Source organism: Macrotis lagotis, chromosome 2, assembly GCF_037893015.1.
Source record: "Macrotis lagotis isolate mMagLag1 chromosome 2, bilby.v1.9.chrom.fasta, whole genome shotgun sequence".
Lineage (NCBI taxonomy): Eukaryota > Metazoa > Chordata > Mammalia > Peramelemorphia > Peramelidae > Macrotis > Macrotis lagotis.
The window spans coordinates 62,949,988-62,971,735 of record NC_133659.1 but is presented as its reverse complement, the minus strand read 5'-3'; the positions used below and the strand labels follow the sequence as shown (position 1 = coordinate 62,971,735).

General features: G+C 40.0%; 1 protein-coding gene across 1 annotated transcript in view; it reads left to right on the top strand.

Moving 5' to 3' along the window:
• The first annotated feature begins 402 nt into the window (after window positions 1-402).
• The window catches only part of SCYL3 (SCY1 like pseudokinase 3), a 29,264-nt gene continuing 7,918 nt past the window's right edge, over window positions 403-21,748 (top strand). Inside the window, exons 1-6 of the mRNA XM_074221976.1 lie at window positions 403-597; window positions 4,838-5,050; window positions 16,599-16,784; window positions 18,805-18,918; window positions 20,241-20,297; window positions 21,306-21,408. Coding sequence (XP_074078077.1) covers window positions 4,886-5,050; window positions 16,599-16,784; window positions 18,805-18,918; window positions 20,241-20,297; window positions 21,306-21,408 — 625 coding nt within the window. The 5' untranslated portion in view covers window positions 403-597; window positions 4,838-4,885. The remainder of the gene's footprint in view (window positions 598-4,837; window positions 5,051-16,598; window positions 16,785-18,804; window positions 18,919-20,240; window positions 20,298-21,305; window positions 21,409-21,748) is intronic.

Genomic DNA, 21,748 nt, shown 5'->3' with positions numbered 1-21,748 from the left:
GCTTTTATTTTGGGGTTAGCTCGTTGACATATCCGGACCCTCTCAGGTCTCCCTCAAACTTCAAAGTCAAGGTCAAGGGCGGCCGCCCCGGCACCTCTTGTCTCAGGCGGCCGACATGCAAATGAGGGGGCGTGTCCGGGGCGGGGCGACCTCACCCGCCCGAGGCCCCGCCCGGCCCGGCCCGGCCCGGCGGAACTCGCGCAGCCCGGAATCAGCGCGGACGATCTGCCCGAAGCCATCATGGCGGGCGCAGCGTCCGTCCTTCCCCATAGGACGTCCGTCCCGGCGGGGGAACCAATGAGAGAGACGGAGCTGCGTGACGGCCCCGCCCCCTCCCCGGCCGCCGGGAGGCGATAGGGCCGCGCCGCCATCTTGGGCTCGGGCGGAAGCGGCGGAGGACAGCGGAACGCGGAGGAAAGGCTCGGCCGTCGCGCAGCGGCTCCGGGACAGCGTCGGGCCGAGGCCGGCTCCGAGCGGCCGTGTCGGCGGCCACGGCCAGAGAGCGAGCGGGCCGCGCCGCCTCCCGGGCGGGGCCGGAGGCCGCGTTCTGTGCCGTCTCCGGGGGCGTCTCTATGGTGTCGGCCGGACCGAAGCCTGGTCAGTGGGCGCCGGGGCCGCGGGGGGGGGGGGGGTGCCGGGAGCGCGGGGGCTGCGCGGCCCGACCCACGCCTGCCCCGTCTGCGCATGCTCCGGGGCCGGGGGTCCCGGCTGGGGTCCCCTCCCCCTCCGGCCTTTCCTCGCGGACGCACAACTAAAGCCTGGGTGCCTCGTTACGAGCCCCGGGCGGTGCCGCGGGCGGCTGCGGGTCCTCGCCCCGCCGAGGCCCACGGCAGCCCGGTCCCTCGTCACGCCCGCCCGGGGCGGCCGCGGAGGCGCGGGGGAGCCCCCGCGGGGGTCCCCGGGCTCGGCCCCCCGGACGGCTCCTCGTGTCCGCACTTTGCTCAAGCGCCGCCCCTTCTTTAGCCCGGCCTCAGCCCCCCCTGCGGGCCGGGGGCTCCCCGGCCGGAGGTGTGGCGGTCTTCCCGCCGCCCGCACCCGCCGCCTGACCGCCGCCTCTTTTCCAAGCACCTTTTCTTTTAGGGAACTTTTAGGGAAATGAGCACGCGTCCATCTGGGCCGGGTCAGCCGCTCAGAGAGCAAGGAGAGACCGGTTGGACGAGGTTTTTAGAAGGGAAACGGGTTGTTTCTGTCGGACGATAGAGGAGAGAATTAGGGACACGCGTTCCTCTGCCTGTAAGTCACTCGGGCAGGATAGATGGGAGTCAGAGACCCAGTGCATTTAGCGTGGCTTAGAGAAATGTGGAAGCAAGGGGCAGATGAGAAGTGAATGTTTTGGATCTTTCACATTGGGCACATCTCTGGGACAGTTAGAAACGAAAAGCTCCGTGGTTGTTGGGCAGGGCAGCACACCTAGAGCGACATGCGGTTAGGAGGACCAGATATGCTCATTTTTGTAAACTGCTCGGTGTCATGGTGCCTGTCACATAGTAGGCCCTACCTCAATGTTATTATCACTATTTCCTCACCTGTAAAATAAAAGGACTGGAATAGATAACCTCCACCTAAAACTCGAGATAAAACATGGATCTCATGATCCTGTTCCTAATGGGTTTTATGTGAAATTTCAACACTTTTCTTTTTATATAAGTGTAGACTGCACCAATACTTTGCTTTCCCTTGCAAGTGCCTTCTTCCATACTCCTTTTTGTTTACGTTTTTTTTTTGGAGGGGGCAGGGCAAGGAGGTTAAGTGACTTGCCCAAGGCCACACAGCTAGGGTAATTGTTGTCTGAGGCTGGCGGTACTCCTGACTGCAGGGCCAGTGCTCTTCCCACTGGGCCACCTAACCGGCCCTTCCATGCTCCTTTGTACCTCTTTTGTATTTGTGTTTGTATTTGTGGTTCCCTCTGATAAAATAGAAGCATCTCGAGGGCCATGACTGTTTGGCTTTTGTCTTTATGTACTGAGTGCTTCCCTCATATCACGTACGTAAAAATGTTGGCTGAATTAATGAGGGAGGTGATTGCCAGGGAGGCCTCTATCCAAATTCTTACTTCCTGACATTCTTTTGAGCTCAAAGTTTGTTAAAGTGCTCAGTTTTTGACACAGAACTTTAGAAGTTAGTTTAGTTTTTGATGATTGTCTTTGAACAGCCACTGGATCTGTCCTCACAGTACTTCCTCAGTGCTTGTGTTCTTGTAAAGTCTGTTCTGAAGTATTACCTTCTTCTGGCACTTAGTTAATGCCTTTCCTTGACCCATGTTTATTTTAGGAAGGTAATATTGGGCAGCTAAAAGGTGTAACACTTTTTTAGGAAAAGCAGGACAGGAAAAGCTTATAAAATGCATGGGGGTAAGTAGGTTAGCATAACCAAGCAGAAGTGTAGTTAATTGGCAAGAGGAAAGTGTTGTTTTTGTGAGGGTCCTACATAAGTTGTGGCCTAAAGAGAAGGGAAAGTGGATATTGCACATTATTAAAATATTAGGAATCTTTTATAGGAGTTTCTTGTGCCAGACAATAATTAAGCAAATGAACTTCTAGGTAAATCAGACTTTTTTTTTGAATTACTAATTATATATGATAACCAGGAGAATTTTAATATTTTGGACATGCTTACAAAATGCTTTACAATTGATCTGCAGGTATGTAGTATTTTAAATAAACACAATTGGAAGAAAATTCTAACATCCAGGTTAGCCTTTCACTTCATAAAAACTTAAAAGTTCATACTTAGCACACACAGAAGCCAATGAATAAATATTGAAGTTAGAGCAGAATCTTTTATGAAAAAAAATTTTCTTGTGCATGTTTTGAGAACAATGGAAAATAGATAATCAAGAAAATTAGGGATATAATTTTAACCAGAAAAGTTTTATTTAAAATGTTTTAGGCAAACTTGAGCTCAAACCTCATTTTGCCACTTTTCTGGCATCATTTTTGCCTTTCTCTTTCTTAATGATTGTCAGTGTTTGTTAAAGGCTTCTGAGAATATAAGTCATTTAACTTTTTGTTTAGAGAACTATTGTAGAACTACCTATTGAAATAAGCAAATGATGAAATATTAGGTACATTTGGGAAAATTATTGTATATAATTTACTTGGGAATAAAGGATGACAATTATGATAGCTTTTGTATAGAGCTTTAAGATTTTCAAAGTACTTTCCAAAATATTTCATCTGATTTTCACAACAATTTGGGAGATAGATGTACTTAGCACTGTTTTACAGATGAGGGAACTAGGCATATAGAGGTTAAATGACTTGTCCAAGATCCACAGAGCCATTAAGTGTCAGAGACAATAGTTGCACTCCAGGTCCAGTGCTGCATCCATTGTGCCATTTGCCTGCATCATAAACTAGTAGGTGTAAAGAAGTATTTTGCCTTTTCAAAAAAAAAATTATCAGATTGTTTTGTTTTGTTTTGTTTTTTGCAAGGCAGTAGGGTTAAGTGACTTGCCCAAGATCACACAACTAGGTAATTATTAAGTGTCTGAGACCAGATTTGAACTCAGGTCCTCCTGACTCCAGGGCTGGTGCTCTATTCACTACATCAGCTAGCTGTCCATTCATCCTTATCACTTCTTGTCTGAATCTTTTCATTAGATTCCTAATTAGTATTACAGCATCCAGCCTCCCTTCTTTCTAATCCATCTAATGCCAGATTGACATTTCTGATTCATGAGCTTGACCATATCCTTCCTCTCTTTCTGGAACTTCACTTCATTGTTGCTAAACTCTCTGTTGCTAAATTAAATGCTGGTATTTTAAAGCCTTTTTATAATTTGGCTTCAGTCAGTCTTCCTAGCTAGATTTCCTATTACTCTGTATATCAGTCAGACTAGCTGTTCCCCATATATAACAGTCTATCACCTGTCCTCATGCCTTTGTATAAGCTCTCCCTCATTTCTGGGAAACTCTTAAACCTCCTGGAGACCCAGCTCCCTTCAAGAATCCTTTCTACCTTCCCCCTTAGGTGTTCCCTTAGCTCCCCACCATCATCCTTTCACTGTATTTATTTTGTATATATACTGAAGGGGCAGCCAGAACACTGGTCATGGTGTCAGGAGAACATGAGATTGAATTCAGCCTCAGATAATTGACTCTTATTAGCTGTGTGACCTTGGACAAGTCTCTTAACCCAGATGACCTCATCCAGGTTCAGCTGCAGTTGTCCTGATTCATAGCTGGTTGCTGAACCCATATGGCTCTGGAGCAGAAAGTGAGGCTGGTGACTTAGCATAGCACTCCCTCACTCAAATGTAATTGATGTGCTTGTCATGGCATCGCCTCCCTGATATCGTGGCCTTCTTCGAAAATGAAGGACAGACATCATTGTCCTATACTGAATTATCCAGAAAATTAGTATGTCCCTCAGGAGAATGTAAGCACCTCGGGGGAGGGGGGGACACCTTGCTTTTGTCATTTATAGTCCCAACAACTTGGATAATCCTTGGCTTATTTTGTAGCCACTTCACTGATGGATAAAATAGTAAATCTGGAAGGCATGTAGAAATTGTGATCTTGTTTTCAAATCTGAAATGAATGGGGCTGAGTAAGTCCAGACTCCTTGATTTCAACAGGGCCTCCCCCGCCCCAGGCTTCCCTGGGTTTGTGAGCTGAAGAAACTCACTCCAGAGCACCCAGTCTGGCATAGGGCTCATTGCTGAGCACTTACCCTTTAATGACAACTGTCCAAGCTTCAAAGTCTTTTGAAAAGCCCAAAGGAGACTCTTGGCCTTTTATAAAACCTGTAATTCAATCTCTGGAATGAGTCTTCTATTTTCTTGTTGATAGAGAGGTGGATTTAATGTTTTTGGAAATTTGTTTTCCTCTTTTAGGTCAGTATTTCTGAGAAGAGATCTCACCTCAACTTCACTGCTCAAGGGATGGGATCAGAGAACAGCGCTTTAAAGAGCTACACTCTTCAAGAGCCACCCTTCAGTCTCCCTGCTGGACTGGTTGTTTACCCAGCTGTGCTACAAGATGGCAAGCTCGCCTCGGTTTTTGTATACAAGAGAGAAAATGAAGACAAGGTTAATAAAGCTGCCAAGGTACTGTAGAGGAGGTGACTTTACTTATTAACCAGCACCTGCTGCTATCTCAATGATCATTTCCTATTTAATAAATAAAAACAAAAAACTTTAATCCAAGAAAGAACAGACTTCTTTCTGAAATAACTGAGGTGAGAGAGTCCAAGGGTTTATTCATAGCCTCCTTTAAAAGCCTTAGTGATTATCAGTTCTGGAGAATGTCTCTCCAACTGGTGGGATATTGCCAAGTATAATCTCCTAATAAAGCAGCTTTATAAAAATCAATGTGATTGATTATGTCATTTACTCTTTTTGAAGTTTTAAATGAAAATTTTTGTGAGGCTGATTTGACTTTGCTCAGTTACAGCACAGATTCTATCTTTGAGCAAATGTTGGAATATAAGTAATGTTTTGCAAACTTAATATATTGTTGCAAGTAGAAATGGAAAGTATTTGTCTTGGGAACTTTGGAACCTAAATTGCGAAGTGTGAAAGATGGGAATTATCTATATTTTGCTTTTTACTACTTCTGTTAAATTATTCATCAGTTTATCAGTGTACCTGTATGTCATCCAGGGAATTTATCCCATCTCTGAATGAAATTCCATAGCCAGCAAATGATTTTGAATACCTTTGTGTCTTATAGTGAAGTTTTTAGAGAAAAAAGTAGTCATCAACTCAGATGTCCCTGGACAACATTTTTATAAAGTTTTGAGCTAAATAAATGATCCCTCCCCAAAACATATTACAAAATATTTTTAAAGTAAGCAAGACTATTGTTACTCAAATGTTTGATTTTTTTTTAATCAGGCTTATTATTTTAGATCCTCAATTGTATTTTTAAATGTTACATATAATTTGAGATCCTTTGTATAATTATGCTTGTTACATAGGACTTTAATTATAGCATTACTGCTTTTTTAATAGTTAAAGAAATTCATGGTTGTATCTTTGATTTTATTATTGTACTGTTTGTTATACATGATCCGTTTGATGTTGGGTCTTTGGTCAGGAATATAATCCCCTAATTAAAATGATCTTTCTGTGGAAATTTATCATCTGATTTATAATAATCCACTTTATGATAGTTTCAAGGAAATAGTAAAATTGGGTAATTTGGTAGAAATTGTGGAAAATGTATTGTATATTGACAGCTTTCCTCAGTGCAGGATGCACTTATATAATACTTCTGATTTAATATTTCTTGAGTGAAAGCAGACGACCTCAGTTCTAGTCCTGTCTAGGTTATCGATTAGTTGTCTGAACATTCTGACCTGAATTTATATTTCCTTATCTGTAAAATGAGGATAATATCTGCCCTGCCTACCTCACAGGGTTGTTGTGAGGGTCAAATGAAAATGTGAAAGTGTTTTGAGAAGTACTCAACACTTAGAAGGTATTTATCATTTTTCTTGTTGCTTCTTTACAGTGACTTCAGAGTTAATGAAACTAATAGTCTTCTCTTTGGAATAGGATGTGTCTGTTTTTTTAAGATCCATTCTGAAACTACAGTGTACTTTTCAAGAATGCAAGTGATTTTAGGAACGTTCATTAATTTTTTTTAAAATCACATTATTTGAGAGAAAAAAGGAAATGTGTCCTTGTTGTATGAAGTTTCTTTTTTATACAATAAACTAGGTAAAAATATTTTTCTTTATTTCTACAATAACTGTAGGAGAATTTGATATTTTTACCATAAGGGAAAGTATTTTCCAAAATTAATGGTTTGTGACCTAATGAATACCTCTTGGAAATAGGGTATAGCTCAGTAAAAAGAACTGTATGTTTTTGTAACTTAGATCTTTGTTATGGGTGAGCAAAAAAAACTGATTTCAATTTAAAGTGTTTGGCAACAGTAACCATGATATTCATAAAATTGACCCCCCAATTGTCTAAATATCAAAAAAAAGATTGAAATATTCATATTTCATGACCCTTTCTTGGGAAAGCATAATGTTAGCACAAATTTCTAAACTTGAATATGGTTATTCCATTATCATTAAAAACATTAAAAGTGAACTATATGTTTACTATTTATTGTGTTATTGAGAGGGAGCAATCCTTTTTTAGGCATACAATATTACATATGAAACCCCTTTATGAGGAAAAATGAAGAGGAATTATAAAATTTTTAGCTTTGTCACAATTGTTAGAACTAGAGTTTCCATGTTACCGTAGATGTTGCAATAATTTTAGAATTTCTTTTTCAGGGGAAATAGAAGCTTGAGGCTAGTTTTATATGAATAATAATGTTTAATCCAGCTTTTAAAACATCAGCTGAGCATAGAAGGAAAGGCACTTGTGGAAAACCCTAGTTCCTATAACACTCATTCTGACTTCCCTTAGTATTTCATAAAGCTTGGTCTAGCAATAGGTGCTGCCTTCTTGATTGTTTGTAATAGTAGTCAACATTTACCACAGGTTTGGACCAAAGTCTTTTGCATCTCTGTCCATAGTTAAGTTTAAATGTGCAAAAGGAGAGGTTTGTTGACCTAAACAACTGTAAAGATGCTTCTATCATGAACCGTAGCAAAAGTACCAGTCCACAAACTCCAATCTGAACAATTTGAAAAGGATCAATAGGAAAGTCTCTCATACTAAGAAATAGGTACTTAAGAAATGTGGGATTTGGTGCATTTGATTTCAATTTCACTTTCTGAGTCTGAACCACTTAACTACTTTTACTTGAATTACTGCTTTTCCCAAAAATTCTGGCTTTTGATCTTGCTATCTGTGGGACTTTGGTCACTTAACAACCGGGGTGGTTAGGAGGATCAAATATACTAATTTTTGTAAAGTGCTTGGTGTAATTGTGTTTGTCACATAGGCCCTACATTGATGTTATTATCACTATTTCCTCATGTGTAAAATGAAAGGACTAAAATAGATAACCTCCAGGGTTCCTTCTATATAAAATATTGATCTTATGATCCTATTCCTAATGGGTTTCATGTGAATTCTAGCACTTCTGTTTTTATATAAGTATATAAGGATAGATTACACCAATACTTTGCTTTCCCTTGCAAATGTTGCTGAAAGGAGTTAGGGGGATGTACAGCTATCACAGTGTAAATGTAATCTCTAAAACAATATCAAAGCAGTTGTGCTCTCTGATTACAGAATGATATGGGATTAGCATCAAGTTTTATTGGCCTCTCCCTTAATTTTTCTTTTAACAACTTTCTGTCTGTAGATACCTATGGTCAGTAACATTTTATCATGTAGCTATTCATATTTTCAACCTTTGTTCTAAATATCAGCCCAGCAGAACAATCAGAATTCTCATTCAGTTTCAAAGTCTTGACACAGTTGAAGTGCTTGGTTATAGCTTTTCACAGGTAAGATTCACAGAATTTATTTGAGAATTGGGAGGGACTTAAGTAACCCTCTGGTCCAAGTCATACACAAAGAGACTTCCTTGAGAAACTGCTAAGTGGCCATCCATCTGCTTGACATCTTCAATTAGGGGAAACCCCTCTAGAAAGTCCATTCTGTTGGGGGGTATTTTTAATTGTTAAGTTTTACCTGACATGGAGTTTAATTTTGTCTCCTTCACCTTGTTCTGCCTTCTGGGGATCAACAGAACAAGTCTCCACTTCTACATAGTTTTCAAATGATTGAATAATTATCATCTTTACTTCTGATTAAATATCCCTAGTCCCTTCCAGCTGACCCTTGGTAGCATGAACTCATGGCCCTGATTCACCATCCTGCCTGCCTATCTCAGGACACCCCAGTTTATCACTTTCCATCCATAGCTCTGGCACTCAGAACTGCCTTACATTCCAGATGCACATTGAAACTCTCGATTACTTTCTTGTTCTTAAGAGTTCTTTCTCTTAATGCAGCATAAGATTGCATTTTAGCTTTTCAGATAAAATGCTGTCTAATCATGCCTGAAGGTTTCATCTGATACTTGTGAAATCGGTTTCTTAAAAATTAAGTGTAAACTCATATTTATCCTTGTTAAATTTCAATCTCCTAGATTCAGTCTAATTCTCTAGTCTCTTGAATCCTTCCATTTTCTTAGTTGTTCTTCTCTGCTTTGTGTCATCTGCACATTGAAAAATCTGGAAAGTCAGTTCATGAAAACTGTGTACCAGGCAGCTATAGAGGTCATATTATAGAACTGGATTTAGAAGGGATCCCAGAGGTCAGTCTAGTCTCAACTCTAATGTATTGTGTAAGAAACAGTCCCTGCTATTTTTGGTGACATAACATATAAAGAGCTAAGTCTGTATGTAATCATGAGAATGTGGAGAGAAAGTAACAGTTGGAGGATCTGGAAAGGCTTCTGGTAAACAGCACATGAGCTGAGTTTTGTATTAGTAGCTAGGGGATTAGAGTGCATTCTGAATAGGTGGGAGATGGCCCAGGTAAAGGCAATAAGAGATGGAATGATAAATTTTGGGAACCACAGTTCTACCAATATGATTGGAATCTCAAATACATGGATGAGAAACGATGAACTGGACCCCAATTGTAAAGGGCTTTTAAGTAGTGACCTGGAAAAATTGGCTGCTAATGGCCACCTGAATAAAATACACCTTAGGTCCTTGAACATCATAATAGTGTGGACAGACTTGTTGTGCCTTCTGAAGTTAACTTTGGTAATTGTATGGAGGATGGATTGTGCAAATTAGAACCTGAAAGTTGGGAGGCTAATTGGAAGGCCAGTGCAATACTCTAGGTGAGAGGAAATGGAGACTCGAACAGTAGAGGTGATTATAGTGTGTAGAAATGTGCAGAAAATGTTGTGGAGGGGAGACTGATCAGATAGGACAGCTGATGGTTATCTGTAGAGGGTGAGGCAGAGGCAATGATGACAGATCTAGGTCACTAGAAAAGTGGGGATAGCCTTGACAGAAATAAGAATGTAGGATTGGTGTGTTGGTTTGAGGTGCCCAAAGGCCAAAGATTGCTGGTGGTAGAATACAGACCTGGAACTTGACAGAGGGAGAAGGGATTGAGATCTAGATTTGAGAGTCATCTTCATAGAGATGATTATTGAGTCCATGGAAGATGATGATACTACCAAGATAGGGCATAGAAAGAGAAGCGATCCCAAGAAAAAAGTTTTGGAATACACCTAGAGTAGAAGGGAGAAGAGGAAATTCAGATCAAAGAAGAAATCAGGAGAGAGTAGTGTCATTAAAACTATAAGCATAAGAAGGTATTGAAGACAGGTCAAAAAGGATGAAGATTGAGAAAAGACTTGGATTTAGCAATTAAGAGTCATTTTAGAGCAGTCTCAGTTAAGTTGTAAGATCAGAAGGCAGACAGAAGATTTTAGAAGTGTGAGGAGATTAGGTTAAGACAGATTTGATGTAGGATTTTGGCTGTGAAATGGAGAATGGAAGGAGATGATTTGACATGGCAGGATCACATGAAGGTTCTTCTTGGGCATGTTTATAGGTAGGAGATAGGGAGAGACCAAAGAGATGACAGAACTCCACTAGGTATATTTGTGGGTTGAAATGACTCTTCACTGTGTCATTCCACAAGACTTTCCAGAGGTAAGAGGGTCCTTGCCTGGCTCTGTGCATATACACAGGTGGTGGGGATACAAAGAAATGGAAAAAAAATCATCTCTTTCCTCAAGGTTCTCAGTTTTTTGGGAGAGGGAAGCTGCATACAGTTCTAAACAAACAAGTAAATTGGGGATAATTGACAGAGGGGAGCACTAGCATTAAGGGAGGCCAAGAAATTCTTGTGGAAGGAGAGCTGAGACTTGAAGGAAATCAGGAGAGTTAAGATATGAAAAATAAGAAATTCCCGCATATGGGAATGACCTGTCAAAATACAGCATCAGCAGATGGATTGTATTGTTTAAGAAAGTGCAAGTAGACTGGGGTCACTGAATTTCAATTGTGTGTGTGTGTTGTGTGTGTGTGTGTGTGTGGTGAATAAGGTGGAAGGTATAAGACTGGAAAGGTGGGAAGGGGAACTAGGTTTATGGAGGACTTTGAAGAAGAAATGAGTTTTTACATTTGATCCTGGAAGTAACAATGACTGAGAGGATTGTGGTTCCTTCAAGAGTAACACTTCATTAGGGAAGAGGAGGGTCTAGGGGTAGAGATAATGAGTTCAGTTCTGAACAAATTGAGTTTTAAGATATCCGATAGGCAGTTTGAATTGTGATAATGTAGGTTTAGAGTGAGGTCAGAGCTGGATAAGATCTGAAAATTGTCATCTTAAAAATGATAATTGAATCTATGGGTGATCACCAAGCAAAGTAGTACAGAGGGAGAAAAGAGAACCCAGAATAGAACCTTGAAGGATGCTCATAGTTTCTGGGCATGATCTGGATAAAGATTCAGTAAAGGAGACTGAGAAGTGCTCCAACAAATACAAATAAGTAAACAAATAGGAGCAGAAAGCTGGATTCCTGTTCTGAAAACCCAGTGTGAAGAGAATATCAAGGAGAACAGGTTAATTGATAGTATCAACAGCTCTAGAGGAGTAAGCAACTCAGAGGAAACACTGAGTTTAAAGACAAAGAGCTTACTTATAAAGAATGACTGAAAAGTTTAGACTGTTTACCCTATCATCTCTTATTAGAAGTATATATATTAGTACACTTCTGTTTTGGAAGTAATTTGTTAAAATGCAAAAATAAAGATTGAGGAGACCAATTCTACTGTTTTTGGGGGGCTATTATGTTAATAGGCTTATTAATATTTGCATCTTTAGAGGAAAAAGAAAATTTAGAACAGATGCATGTGTTCATTGGGGAATGATCAAGGGACTAGATCCAAGAAAAGGAAGGATCAAAGACATAGATCTGGCCTAGGTAAGGAAAGCTCTTTTGCAGAAGTTAAATAAATAAAATGTTTCTTCTGGTTGAAATGATCCTTGGGGAAAAAAGAAGGGAGTTATTGTATTTTACAGATTAAGATGCAGCTCAGAGCTCACCTTCATCAATCATTCCTCTGGTTAATAACAGTTATTCTTCTACCTTCCAGTACGATACCTTGCTGTCACTTTTTAGATTGTGTATCTATGTGAGAAACATTCAAAAATTGAATTCACAAAATTGATAGAAATGTGTTAAAGAGGCTATGATGTCTTATCAATAATAAATAATTTTGTTAGGCCTATTTTGTTACCATAAAGTTGATCATCCATGACTTTTGCTGATTTTTTAAAAAAAGGAAAAAAGTACAATCTGCAAAAGACAGGTAACTGATCTTAACTTAATTTCTGGCAAAAATCCTAGAGTGTATTACTGAAGGGATGGTGGGTAAATATGTAGAAAATAAAGCACCAGTTACAAGAGTCAGCTCTCAACAAGTCAGGTAATTCCAGACTAATCCTGTTTCCATTATTGATTGGTATACCAGACTTATCAATCTAGATCAAAAGAGTGTTATAGCCAATTTCCCCTGAAGTTCAGTAAAGCACAACTAAGTCTCTCATGCTAATCCTGTGGAAGAGGCTAGATGGTAGTACTATTATGTATATTCAGAATTGAATGACTGACTCCAAGTGGTCAAAGTGTGCTGGTTGATATGAAAGGAAGTTCTAATAGATTGTCTCAGGGATGTGTTCTTGGTTCTGGGCTGTTTAACAAAATTTTTTTTAAATGTTGAATTAGACAGAAGCAAAGAAAGAATGATTATCATCAGATACGGAGATGACTTAAAGCTAATTAATATTGGGTTGATGGTCAAGAAGTCAGAACACTGAGCTGAGTAAAAGATGATGAAATTTAACAGGGGAAAAATTAAAATCTTAATTGGTTGGAAAAAAATAAGCTTAACAAAAAAAGGTGGGGAGGCATGATTAGATATACATTTGAAAAAAATGAGATACTGTGTTTGTATAGAACAAAGGTGATATGACAGCCCAGAAAGCTGATGTGAGCTCAAGGAAGCCTCAGGAGAGTCCAGGCTTAGGGAGTGGCGATGGTTCTGCTGTCCTCTGCCCTGGTCAGATTGTACCTGAAGCACCTCAATCAGTTCTGGATACCACGTTTTGGGAAAGAAATTGAAAGCTAAAATAAAAATTTTAAAAAAAGAATTTGTTTATGGGGCATCTAAGGTTGTGCAGTGGATAGAGCAGGACCCGAGTTCAAATGTGACCTCATATACTTAATACTTTTCATAACTGTGTGTCTTTGGGCAAGTTACTTAACCCCAATGCCTTACAGAAAGAAAAAGACAAGACATTGTTAAGGTTCCAGAAGAGGAAAACTTAAGGGGAAGTTCCTCAAGAAAATGGCCTAGGTTTGGTTGAAGCACCTGGGGATGTTTAACCTGGAGAAGAAAAGGACTGTCTATGTAAAACGTAAGGAGGTTTCAGCCCACTGGCCGTCTAGCTAGGTGTGTTGTGCGGAGGCTTCCTATACTTACTTGGATTGGAATGGGTGTTCGAGATCTGTCCAATGCTGACATTGTAATGGTTTGAAAATGTGTTCCTTCAGTATGTTTGGTCTCCAGTTTTTATATGTGAGGGAAGGAAATTCATTGACAATCTGTTTCATGCTCACTGAAAACCAAGTAATGTGCAGAGGTAGGTAATTCAAAAGGTATTCCCTTTTTTACAGAACAAATCGAAGTTTTGATATCTGGGGACTTTCACAGGGTCACAAAACAAGAAAGAGAGCCAGGAATCCCATTGAGGCCCCAAAATGTGTTAAGTATATGCAAGGGGAGAACTTATGGTGAGGTAGAGCTGATCTCAGAACCAAGACCTGGATTCACATCCTACCTTTCATACATAACTGGCTCAATAGCCCTGGAAAAGTCGCTTTATGTTAGTGCTCCAGATCTGCACTGGTAGGGGGACTTTCCCTGTACACATGAAATAATAGGTCTGCTGTCTCCCTTCTCCCAAATCCTTCCCTCACGTCCTTCACTCCCCAGTACAAAACACTGTGCTAGATGAAGGGATTCAGATTTCAAAATTCAACTTCTCTATCCTTAATGAAAGGCTTCCATTCTAATGTCAAATCTAGGTGATCTGAATTTTAATAGCAGCAGAAGGAAAAACCCCATTGAAGATCACATGAGGGAATATCAGACTGCACCTGACTTTACAAATCTTAAAGTACAATATAAGTATAAATATAATATATATATAATACATAATCATATAATATATAAATATATGGATTGGAATATATATTATATAAATATAACATTATATTATCATCATCATATGCTAGGACAGTAGCTCTCAAGCCAGCTCAGTGATGAATAGAGACTGTAGAATTTGAAGTCAAGGAGATTTAAGTCTGAAGCCCATCTCTGATCCTTTGGACTGGGTGACCCTGGCTATCTCTTGAGCATCAGGGTCCTCAGTGGGAATAATAGCACCTGTCTCAAAGTTGCCATGAGGATGAAATATTAGTGTTTCACCAACCTCCATGCATCAGAGGATTAATATTAATATTATCATAGCTACCTTTTAGCCCAGGGTATCACCAAGTATAACAGATTAACCCAGTCTGGTATTGTTATAGTTACTACAAAACCACCATTATGGCACTCTGGCCCCTGGCAAGAACTCTGGATTGTGAGTCAAGGGGCCAGATTGAATCCTGGCTTTCTCCCTGTGACCCAGTGACCCTCACTTAACCTCTTTGGGTCTCAGTTTCTGCATATGTAAAATGAGAAGATTGGACCAGATGACCTCTTAGGACTCTTACAGGTCTATGAACTTAGTGTATTGTGTATAATGCACATACATTTCTTGAACAATCCTCTTATTTGTGTTGGTTTCATGCTGTTCTATAAAATAGTAAACTTTTGGGGCAGAGACTGTCTAGTCTCTGATATGGTGTATTTCCTTAAACAGTTTTGTAGCAATGAATGCTAGTTAGTCTTAATGGACAATGCTCTCACTTTCCCAGTCAGCAGTAAAGTGAGGCAGGGCTGTGTGATTGCTCCCATACTTTTTAGTATGATGTTTTCAGTAATGTTGTCAGATGCCTTCAAGGAGGATAAAAATGGCATCCAGATGATAAGTAAATTATTTAACTTGAAAAGGCTACAAGCCAAGACTTTTTTGTTCACAGATGATTATGCACTTAATGGAGAGACAACGAATAGGAAGCAATGCTCTGTCACTTGCACTAATTTTGGCCTAACAAACAGAGAACGGGCTCTCCACCAGTCATAAGGGGAAGCATCAATTATAGCAAAGGGAGAATTTTTGAATGCTGTGGATAAGTTTGTTTACTTTGGAAGTTTCTATGGATGCACATGTAGATGATGAGGTTGACTCCAAAGGAAAGTGTGGGAGGTTGCCTACCGAAGTGATGGTCTGTGAAGCCATTGTTGTATACCTGTGAAAGCTGGACAGTCCACCGGTGCCATGCTGGAAAATTTCCTTTTGAATTGTCTTAGGAAGATTCAGAGGATCACCTTTATATACAGGCCACCGAGGTCCTCTCTCAGAACTTCAAATTTCTACTGTAAGGAGCACAAGTCTGATGGACTGGCCATATTGTTCAAATGCCAAAGATACATTTGCCTAAAAAGGCTGTTTTATGGAAAATTTACACAAAGCATGTGCTCATGTGGAGGTCAGAAGAAGCAGTATTGCAAGAATACTTTCAAGGTCTCTCTGAAGAACTTTGAAATTGCTCATGAGACATGGAAGATACTGGCGCAGAACTATCCAGTACGGCATGCCTGTGCTCAATAAGCAAAGCAGATTTGTGCTTACTCAAAAGAAATGTGAGATTCACAAATTTAGAGACACTTCTGCCCCAAACATTCATGTGGACACTTTGTGCCCGACCCATGGTAGAGCCTTCTAAGCTTGTATTGGTCTGATCCACAGCTGGACACACTGAACTTCTACCAACATGGTGATTTCATTTTGATCCTCTTCAAGAAGGAAGGACAACACTAACCAACCAGCAACTGTATCTTCAACATTTTAATAAAAGTAGTGAACATCATCCCTGGCATTAAACTAGAATTGAAAAAGTTAACATGGGATCATAGATCTAGGACTGGAAGGGACCTCAGAGACTACCCATTGACTAGGTGAGAAAACTGAGCCCAAGGGAGGTTGTGATGTTGGAGGCAAAATTCAAACCCAGATCTTCTGATTTTGGAGTCAGTGCTTTTTCCATTGTACCACTTTTTGAGGTTATGCAACAACCCTGCAATGGAGCGCTAACATGGACAATTTGTTGTTCAGTTTTTCAGACCTGCCTGACTCTTTGTGATCCCATTTGGGGTATCCTATCAAGTGGTTTGACATTTCCTTCTCCGGTTCATTTTACAGATGAGCAAACTGAAGCAAACAGGGTGAAGTAACTTGTCTAATGTTTAGTAAGTGTCTGGCCAGATTTGAACTTAGGAAGATGGGCCTTCTTGACTCTAGGCCCAGCACTTTATCCACTGTGCCACCTCAGTGCACAATATAGACCAGCCAAGAAGCATAAAGCTCTTTGTACCTGTCCACCAAACTGTTTTTAGATCATTAGAATCCAAGACTATTTACCTGACCTATATCATTTGATTATATTGACTCCTCTTTAAGGACAGAATGATCTGACAATGAATTGAATTTGTATTTGTAATCATCTCTTTCTCTCTCTCCCTTAAAGCACTTGAAGACCCTGCGCCATCCCTGCTTGCTGCGCTTCTTGTCTTGCACTGTGGATACCAATGGCATCCATCTGGTCACTGAAAGAGTGCAGCCTCTGGATGTGGTTTTGGAAACACTGTCTGCCGCAGAGCTCTGTGCAGGCATCTATGATATCTTGTTGGCTCTCATTTTCCTTCATGACAGAGTGAGTATTAAGTACCCTTGAACTAATTTAGCAAAGCCCAGGTCTTCTGGGAAGTAGTCCCTTGGGTGCTATATGACACATGCTATTAATGGATCCCCCTCAGGGCTCTGTCTGGGTCATTTGTTTTTAGAATAACAAAACAGTTTTATGGACTCTACAGAAAGGAGCTTTTATTTAAAAATACTTGTAACTGGGCATTCCTCTCTGGGACCTTGGTTTTTATAAAATAGCAGCCCTCAATACGCTATTGGGCACAGCTGGCTGAATTGGTACTAGTCCCACCAACATGGCCAGAGTCAGTTAAGGAGCAATCTTGTGGGACCATAGACTTAAGAGTTGGAAGAAATTTTAAATGTCATTTAGTCCAACTCTGATTTTACAGATAAGAAAAGGAAGGTACCAAGTTGGTGGCTTGGCCCAAGGTCACAGTGGTAGAAAGGATTCTGTCCAGCCTCATGCCACCTCCCTTATTTCAGGTGGCTTTAGTGCTTTTTTTTTTACTGTTGATTACGGCTAAAGGGACTCTGAAAGTGCTTCGACTACTTGGTTGGTTTATTCTTAGGGATCTTGTAACACAAAGTTGTTTGCAATTCCTTGCAGTTCAAACGTCATAGAAATCAGGTTTTAAAAGGCAGAAGAGGCTCTAGAGATAATCTAGTTCCTTTGTTTTAGTTGCCAGTGAGAGAACATCCAGAGACATTCGGGGATATGGGGGTCAGTGACACAGGTCACACATGGGAGAAAGTGCAGATCTCCATTTATGAGACTCTTTCTGACCTGAGCGTAGCCACAATAATGTTGCTTTTCCCCCACTGTCACTGTTTTGCAGTGACGCTCTTGAGGCCCTAGGAGCCATAACCTCCTGCTGGAATCAGCCGAGTGCACTTCTCTGACCCTTGCAGAGCCGAGGGATGGGAGAAGCAGTCCATCCCTGGAGGCATCTTTCTCGACCAGGAAAGCCAGCACATCAGACTTTTAGTGTACAAGCATATTTTCAATATATAGTTAAAGAGTTTCTGTAGTAACAGGGGTTGTTAATGGTCCAGTGGGTAGAATTTTTAAAGTACTGTCATGTCTATGCTGGACTTAGAGTTCAAATCTAATGTTGGTTAGACACTTACTAGCTGTGTAACCCCAGACAAGTCATTTAGTCCTGTTTGCCTCAGTTTCCTTATCTGTAAAAGGAGCTGGAAAAGGAAAAGACAATCCATCCAGGATCATTGCTAAGAAGATCCCAAATGGGATCACAAAGAATCAGACAAAACTGAAAACGATTGAGTAACAAAAAAAAAAACATGTCAAGTGGAATAAGTCTAGGTTTTTAAAATAAAAATGTTCTTGCAATGTGTTCTTAAATCATATATCAGTCTGTTTGACTTTAGTCTTCCCACAGTCCAGTCTTTATCAAACTTCTATAGCAAATATTTCTGGTGGCCCTTTTATTTCATCTTTCCTGAGGCTTTTTGCTCTTTTTCCTTTCTTGGTCAGGGTTTCTGGTTAGTTGAGATGGGGGGAAAAATCACGAAATGAGAAGCTTTAGAAGAATAACAAAATTTTCATTGTGGTAGCATACAGATAAGCAGTAGACATAGTCTTGGATCTCCTGACAATTCTATAAATCTGGATATGCTTATTGAGAAAATACTGGTAGAATTTCTGTCTAGAGACTCATCTTGCTAACTTGGATCATTTTTCCTTTCTTGGCAGGTTATGCAAACATTCAGTTTGACCTTTCTTGAGGCCACATCATTGCTGTAGAATAAGGGGTACTTACTGCTTTTTTAAAAAATGCAATTTTATTTTTAATTGGGTTCAGTGTCATCACTATTGCTTCTGTCACCTTCACTTAGTGCAGTCATTTTACTGATTTCTACCCATATACTAAGTTAAATAGACAAGCTCCTTTTAGAACTTATCAGCCTGGCGAAGGCTCCTTTTGTGATTCTGTTTTCTTTACCATTTGGGTCATTCATTGCAAAATGGCTGTTTCAGTCTTCCATCCTCATGTGCTTTCTTTTAGGGAAATCTAACGCACAACAATGTCTGTTTGTCATCTGTGTTTGTAAGTGAGGATGGGCACTGGAAGCTAGGAGGAATGGAAACAGTCTGTAAGGTCTCTGAAGCCACACCAGAGGTAAGAGCCAAAGAATAGACTGTGTTATAATGGATTGAGAAGAGTAGACTTCTGGTTGGTAGAGGGTGAAGGACTTTTTTTTTTTTTTAGTAACAATAAGTTTTAGTGGTCTGATTTCCATCCATTGTCTTTGCTTTACAATCACCAGTTACCACACCCTTAAAGAGGCAGATTTTTTTTCCTGACCAAGTCTTAACCATAGAAGATTTTATCTTTTAGATCTAGAAAGGACTTGACAGATAATTTCATCCACCTGATTTGCCCCAGATCACAGAATTGAAAGGCTTTTCTTGAGTAGGTCTCTTCCAGTAGAATGTGCCATTTCATCTTTTTAGGACAGAGCTTTTCACTCTGCTTCATCTTGCTATTTTGGTTCTCTGCCTTCAGTCTCTTTCCTCCTGATTCATCCTGCAGTGTTGCAGGTTCAGCTAAAGCAGTTAATTCTCCCATGCCAGTTAGCTGACAGATTCTAGAGGGTGGGCTCGTTAGAATATCCAGTCTAGATCCCCATAGAGTTTCAGACCCTGTCACAGATGGGCTTTGCTTCACATGCCCAACCCTGTTAGCATTCAGCACTGCAGCCCAGGCTCTCACACGGGTCTCTTTGTCTTCACTCTGCAGCGTGCTCTCTTCCTTCTGCTTGCCTCCCCTCAACCTCCAGGATGGCATGAGCCTGCACCCCTCTCTCTTCTCAATGCATCTTGTATTCACATTACAGCTCTACAGTTTTATACCAAATCATGTAATTGTTTCATGTATACTGATTGTGTTCTCCCATTTTGATAGTGAGCTTCAGGCAAGTATACAGCCATGCCTTAAACTTCTTTTATATACTTTACAGGGCTTAGCTTGGGATTAGAAATATCACAGATAAGAAGTAAATTATTAATTAATGAAAGCTAGTAATCTAGCTTTATGCCATAAATATCCTTTTAAGACTGTTCTTACTGCCATCAGGTGGTAGGGAACAATCAAATAAATGATATTCTAACTTACATAGGGGGGAGTGAGAAAACCTTCAACAGCACAGAAATTTCATTATTGTCTTTGTCTCTCTGGCACCCAGAGCCTGGCCAGTGGTGGCCACATAATAAATGCTTCCAAATTGATCCCCCAGAATTGCTGTACTTGGTCACCTATAGTTAACCAAAGCATTAGCTGAATAAGAACTAACTTTAGCCAATTTTAATTTGAGTAGTTATGGAAGTGGTTGATGACTACTCACTGCTTCTTGTTTTTTCATTGCTGTTCCCGTATTTCTTAGCATGAGAGCAGGTCACCAAGCATGTCCCTGAATGTTTATCTTTTGACTTTTTTCTCAGTTTCTGAGAAGCATTCAGTCATTGAGAGACCAGGCATCTGTTCCTCCAGAAGAAAAGGTATGTTTACATATTATGATTAATGGAAGTCTAATTAAAAACCAGTCACAAAAACATTTCATACTGATTACTTCATCTAGTTCGGTTATTTCTGCCTTTTCTATCTTGTAGCCTCTGGTGGGGGGTGATGATCAACCTTAATGGATTTGTTCATTCCATCAGTACAACTATCAGGCACAAATTTGGGGTATCTGTGATGGAGAATGCCATCTGTATTCAGAGAAAGAATTATGGCATTTGAACAAAGACCAAAGACTATTACCTTTAATTGAAAAAAAAAACTTATTACTTTATTTTTTTCCTTAAGGATAGTTCTCTCTCAACACATTCAACCTAGATCAATGTATACCATGGAAACAAAGACTATGTGGGGGAGGGAAGTGAGATTAGGGGAGAAATTGTAAAATTCAAAATAAATTCATTTTTAAAAAAGCCTCTGGGCCAACTCTTAGGACAACAAAGTGAAGGAGATAGGATTTTATTCTTGACATCCATATCATATTTAAATTTAAAAGACCTTGGTGGAGGCCACAAATTAAAGAAGTTTTCCCAGACCACTACTACTTGACTTTCTCCCATCTCTCATCTACCTAAATGAGCTATTATTTGGGGGGGGGGGGGGACTAATTGTAACTGTATGTGACTAACAACTGTCAAATTTTCTCAAGGGGAATGTTTATCTGTAAACATTTTGCAAAGCTCCTGCATATAAGCTCCTTCATTGTATTTTGCCCAGCATCTAGGGCAGTCCTTGTTGATTGATAGTAAATTTTAAAGCAAATAGTTTTTATGCTGAATTATTATGATTTCTCTATAGGAACCCCCTCACCCAATTATATTCAAGGTGTTGTGTAGGCAAATTAAGCCCAACTGTTTGGTTTCAGACTGTTTCTAACATAGGATTTAAAACAGGATTCTTTTGTATGTAATCAGCAATGAAGGTACTACTACAGGAAAAATTTTGTGTCTGATTCATACTCTTGGCTTGAGAATTTTTAATACTTTCAGTCTGCAGAATTCAGAACTTTGCCGAAGACAAATGGACATGCTCGAGATGCCTATTCATTTGGAATAATGGTGGAAAATTTGCTCACAATCTTTAGTCAACAAGGTGAGTTTTGATTATATTATGGTCTCTACAAGATAGGTAGTTAATAACATCCATCTTTATGGATTTTCAATTGGAATCTGATCTAAGATCATCAGAAGAAACTTTTAATACAGCAGGGCTGTCCAAAATGCAGGGATTTTATGCAACCACCTGTGGGTTTACTAAATACCATTTTATAAACAAAATTGAGCTACTGCTGTCCATTTGAGCTCTCACTAAAAATGGCAGATCAAAATATATTGTCTATTGTTTCAATAAAAACTTTTTAAGATTTGACAGCCCTGATCTAAAGTATAAACCTTTTAGAGTAGAAAATAATAGCATTAGGGCAGCTAGGTGG